The following is a 6,052-nucleotide window of genomic DNA, read 5'->3' on the forward strand; positions in this document are numbered from 1 at the left end:
TACGAAAGCAGTAGGAGGGAGGGACGGCGGAAGGGAAGGAAGAGAAAGAGGCGGAAGGGAGTGGAGTGCGCGGTTATCCGGGCGGCCATTGCGAGGTACCTTGTACGTTAAAGTCGCGAGCGCGATCCCGAGTGTCGTGCGACACGCAAGCGAAGAAATCCAGGCGGATCGACTGTCATCCTCGTGATAAGGTGCTCCGTGTGAGGCCCGGGACGCGCACTAGACTCCGGCCCGATGGCTGAGACCGACAAGTTGAACATCGACAACATCATAGCTCGGCTCTTGGAAGGTAAAACTGGTCGATGCGCTCTACTACAGCAAGCAAGAGAAAAAGGGGGGGATGGCGACGCATCGCGGCTAACGTCGTTGGCTTGGCTCGCTTTCGTATGTTGCGTCTCGTATGTCGTCATCCTCGCGATCCTCCTCGCTACGCTCCCTCGGCGATGCCACGACATCGCCCGCGATCCGATCTTTCCCTCGAAAGGGCACGAAAACGCCGCCCTGAATTACAGTCTTGTTACCCCTTGTCGTTACGCAATGTCCTCGAGACCGATGATCGCTTCTCAATAGATTCGCGTCCTCGCGTTAGTTTGTTTACGTAAAAAATGCGCGGTTGACAACCGCATATACATCTAACTTTCGCCGTGACTCTGGGCGAGGTCCATCTCTCCGTGATAAAGTCCTGTTGTTGCATATCGGGTCTCTACTTTGCTTTCACATCGATGACTGAACGAAGATTATTCATTTTATTTATGAGTACATTGAACTATCTGATGCCTAAACTGTTTCGTACCCTGGAAAATAAGGGAAAGAATATATTGAGTTGATGAGGCAAGTGTCTTTGCTGACAAAATTCTCATTTATATAATGACTTATGAGTAGCTCATCAATTTAAATGTTCAGTTGTATGGGAAGATTCTTTGCAACTTTATATGAAACATAGATTGACTATGATTTATTATTGTCAATCAGTTTATGATCAATTGTTTCATATTTTACAAAATGCTTGAAATATTTATTTCTTCTTTATATATATTTGAAGTTTTAATGGTGCTGAGAATGATAGCGAATTAATTATTATAATGGGTGTATTTAGCACAGTGTTGCTCATTGAACATTTATGATTGGTATAGTTTTAAAATTTTGAATAGATGTTATAATGTATATCAATCACCAACAGCTGCTTACTGAGCAATTGTACAAAATACACCTAATGTTTTGCACATGTGAATATGCATAATATTGATTTATTCTATGTTCTAGATTTCTTTTATTAGAAAAGTTGAGTAATTATATAGTAATCATATATTGAAAGATGTATAGAAAATATGTATTATAGGAATAATACAATTCACGATATACAATTGTAATATGTTTATAAATACTATTGTCATCAAACTATTATCTTTTCATATTTTTTTTCTAGTACGAGGAGCAAGACCAGGCAAAAATGTTCAGTTGACAGAAGTTGAGATTAGAGGATTATGTCTCAAGTCACGTGAGATCTTTCTATCACAACCCATTCTTTTAGAACTTGAAGCACCATTGAAGATATGTGGTAAGCAAATGTTATAAGTAAAAAAAAAGTTATTTTAATTCAAGCGAAAAAAATGTGTTTAATAATATTGATATAAAATTTTTTTTGCAAGGTGATATTCATGGGCAATACTACGATTTGTTGCGATTATTTGAATACGGTGGTTTTCCTCCCGAGAGCAACTATCTTTTTTTAGGAGACTATGTTGATAGAGGGAAACAATCTTTAGAAACTATTTGTCTCCTTCTTGCCTATAAAATCAAATATCCAGAAAATTTTTTTTTGTTGAGAGGAAATCATGAATGTGCATCCATCAATAGGATATATGGATTTTATGATGAGTGTAATTATTTCTTATGAATATGAAATATCTTCATAATCTTTTTTATATATTGTTCACTTGCCTATCTCTATAAATATAATTATATTTTAGGTAAACGTCGTTACAACATTAAACTATGGAAAACGTTCACCGATTGCTTCAATTGCCTGCCAGTTGCCGCGATAGTAGATGAAAAGATATTTTGCTGTCATGGAGGCCTGAGTCCAGATTTGCAGAGCATGGAGCAAATCAGACGTATCATGAGACCAACAGATGTACCTGATCAAGGATTGCTCTGTGATTTATTATGGTCTGATCCTGATAAAGACACTATGGGTTGGGGCGAAAACGATCGTGGTGTATCGTTCACATTTGGCGCAGAAGTCGTTGCCAAATTTTTACACAAACATGACTTTGATCTTATATGTCGTGCACATCAGGTAAAAATATTTTAAATATATAAATATATATTTTGATATATTCTTTTTATAATTTTGTAAAATTTGATATAATGCATTCACACAAAATCTAAATATTATTGCTCAGGTGGTGGAAGATGGTTATGAATTCTTTGCTAAACGGCAATTGGTGACATTATTCTCAGCTCCGAATTATTGCGGCGAATTTGACAATGCAGGTGCCATGATGTCAGTAGACGAAACTCTCATGTGCAGTTTTCAGATTTTAAAACCAGCCGATAAGAGAAAATTCACTTACGGTGGTTTGAATGCGGGACGGCCAGTGACACCACCGCGAGGCGCAAATAACAAAAATAAGAAGAAGTGAAATCCTTAGACTTGTCTTTTCAAATGGGATGCTTAGGATTTTGCAATTGCTATTCCCCGACCCACCATCTATTAAGACGTTACGTCCTTGTAAGAAAGAGTGAGAGAGAGAGAGAAAGAGTGAGCGAGAGGGAAAGAGAGAAGAATTATAATAATAATTATTATTATTATAATTATATTATTATTATTATTATTATTATTATTATTATTTTCAATTGACTATGAAGCCTGCAGAAATAGTAGTAATAATGAATCGGGACACAGTTATCAGAAAATCCGGAGAGGCGTTGCTTTTCACAGAGTTTGTCGAAAGTAGTAAATGATAGAGTATGTTTGTAGCTAAATGTGTTACTGTATAAAACAAAATTGTAGAAAACCTGATCTATCAACGATAAGATTAAAAAAGATTGTGTGCAAGATTGCCAATAACATTCTTAACAATTGCAAGGTTGAAAAATAAGCAAAATGGCACCAAAACTCACCACAATTCGTTCTTCACATTATCTCAATAATTAATCTCATATTATCTTGGGGTTCATTTTTCATTCATTCATCAGTGTTATCAGCATTAATTTGCCAAGAAGACCTCTTTCAATCATTTCGCGCTGTGACAAAAATCGACGTGATAATTATATTGCAAAGTCATATACATATATGCTGCTCTCACTTCATTTCATTATGTAAGTACGCTGTTAATGAAAATATCGATATACAAGTAATAACTAGAGCGATTGCCTAGACTTAATTCTTTAAAATATAATAGGTATTTATATAGCTCGATACTTCTGTAAGTTGCACAAATTTGTAAACGACTTCTATTACATCATACGTACTTTTATAAATATACATTTATATATGAATTGTGAAATACAGAAAGAAATAGATGGACGGAGAGAGAGAAAGAGAGACAAAGAAATAAGTTTCGCTTTAAAAACAAGTGTCAAAAACGTTTAATGAACTTCTAATGTATACATTATTGTCTTATGACGAAAATAAGTACTTGTATTGCGATTATTATGGCAGCAAGGCTTCTCTGGATTAATTAATATCAACGACACTATACAATATCTGTAAACGCGAGAGGATTAATCGTATGATTAATAAACACACGCGAGAGCGCACATTGGTATCACTTTATGATAGGCGTTTAATTATGAAATAATACGGAAACAAAGAAACGTGTTTTTTTTTTACGATCGTGAGTTTTCCATCTCTCGATCAAGACAGTCCTGTATGAATCGAATCATTACTATTGTTAACATTATCCATCCTCCTCGCTTTCCACACATTCATTTTATTTAGTTTCCCTACATGCATCTCTATCTTCAGCATTTCCATTAGCCAATGCACAGAGTACAGATTCATCCTCGATAATATAAAAAAAAAGAAAATACGATATCTACGTAAAAAAATCACGACGTGAGGATCTTATGGGATCTTGAGTCCGATCATGTTTAGCCTCCTCTCTTCATACATGTACACACATTAATTTCTTTTTATAAATAAAATTCACATAAAAGCATCCGTCATCTCTTCAATCGATACATACATATATATATCCATCATTCCGGTTGGCAATTTCCAATATGAGAGTTCATCCAGTCTATTTCTAAAGTGAATAAAGCGAATAGAACGTGATATATCTCAATTTTGTCTCGTGAATATCTCGTATGTATGTAAAATGTATAAGAAAAATGCGCGATATAGGCACTATATATGATACTTAGAATAACGTGAACGTCCGTAACGCATTCATAGTCTTCATATCTATGTAAATATCTGCTCATCTAAAAAACACATTTATTCGAAGTTTTTTCTCATTAATCGTATTGTATTTAGATAGATATACATGATCGTTCCGGCGGCTGTAATTTTATCTGCGTCGTATTAAGAGAGATACATATATGTGTACAAGAGGGCTAAGCCGATAACACCAATTATCATCTCGTCTTATTAAGCTCCTTGCGACGCACGTTCACTATCGCTCGTAATCTTCGAAAATTTAAATACAGTATGAACAATATTAATACGATTAAGTCTTGAATTAAATTTTTCATTTGTTGATAGGATCATCAATAAGTAAAAGATCTATTTTAGTTGTATCTTTGCGTTTAAAATATAATAAGTATATATTTTAAAGCAAAAGAAAAGAAAGTAGAACTTAGATGTAGACAGCACAATTAAAACAAACAAAAAATTATACATTGATTTATGATCAATAACGTATCAATCACTATCTTCTTCACATAACTTTCTGATATATTCAAAGCATAGATTAATTAAGAATCTTTCTTATACAAAGATTATTATAGATATAAATTACAAATATAGTCAAAATTATAATGAGATAGCCAAGAAAATATTTATATCATTTATTTTTTTTGAGTAATTGATAGGTTTATATTCATTTCTTCTCTCTTTTTCCTAACAATTCCATTAACATTATTGATAATTGATAATTAATAATTATATATATAATATTAATAATTGAAAATTTATTAATTACTGAAAGAGAAAGAAAGAGAATGGGATATTGATATGCGCCGCAGGAAGCCAAAGTACGCTCTAAAAACGCTTTTATTGGAAAGCTGTTATTTTTTTTCTTACTAAGTGAGATATTTCTTTAAGAGCGATGCGAAGCGATGGTAAAAATAAAATATCGCGAAAAAAATAATAGTGCATCAATAGCAATCTAAAAGTAAATTAATCGAACTCGCAAAAACCGTGAAAGAGATACCAAGAAGCATGAAAGAAGTGCGTTAAAATAAGAAAGAGTAAAGAATACTTATCTATGAAAAGTAGATGAATTAAAAGGAGTAATTAATAGAAATCCTTTCATAAAAAAATGAAACTTATGATTTTTTAAATCAAGGAGTCTCATAAAAATTGTTAGAGTTTGAAAATTATAATCTTTTTAAAGATTATATTTTTATTTCTATTTCATGTATTATAATATCGGAATAATATGATTATCGATATAAGTAAATAATCTTGCCAATGATATAATCCATCGATTTTTGAAAGCAAAGAATATAATTTATGCAAAATTCTGATTTATTTTAATTCGCTTATTTCACACATTTAAGGCTTTAATTTATTGCGATGCTCAAAATTCCATCAAGATTTTTCTCATAAAAATAAAAAAAATACAAGTGTTTTTTGCGCGCACGCCATCAATCGGTCAATCTAAAAAAAGTTTTACGATGAAAAGAAAGAGTGATTCCTTACACGCGCGTAAGAAATTTTACATCTTCGAATAGTGTATATATATGCGAATTTATCAAACATATATTGAATATATTAACGAAATTTGAGAATCTTATGAATGTGTCAGAATGAAATAAGTGTAAGTATAGTGAACCTAAGTGAAGTTAATTATACTCCATTCGGCACTATATATATATAATA

At 32.9% G+C, this 6,052-nt stretch overlaps 1 protein-coding gene across 1 annotated transcript; it reads left to right on the plus strand.

The window, feature by feature from the left end:
* The first annotated feature begins 18 nt into the window (after nucleotides 1-18).
* Nucleotides 19-4,166, plus strand: LOC145977333 (serine/threonine-protein phosphatase PP1-gamma catalytic subunit B). Its single transcript, XM_083109228.1, has 5 exons — nucleotides 19-289; nucleotides 1,427-1,558; nucleotides 1,650-1,880; nucleotides 1,971-2,299; nucleotides 2,406-4,166. Exons 1-5 carry the CDS (start codon nucleotides 235-237, stop codon nucleotides 2,643-2,645), a joined length of 987 nt encoding a protein of 328 aa, XP_082965354.1. The 5' UTR covers nucleotides 19-234; the 3' UTR covers nucleotides 2,646-4,166.
* Nucleotides 4,167-6,052: the final 1,886 nt, after the last annotated feature.

This window comes from Camponotus vicinus, unplaced genomic scaffold (assembly GCF_025532165.1).
Source record: "Camponotus vicinus isolate PSW18456_S1 unplaced genomic scaffold, iyCamVici1.0 SCAF_9, whole genome shotgun sequence".
Lineage (NCBI taxonomy): Eukaryota > Metazoa > Arthropoda > Insecta > Hymenoptera > Formicidae > Camponotus > Camponotus vicinus.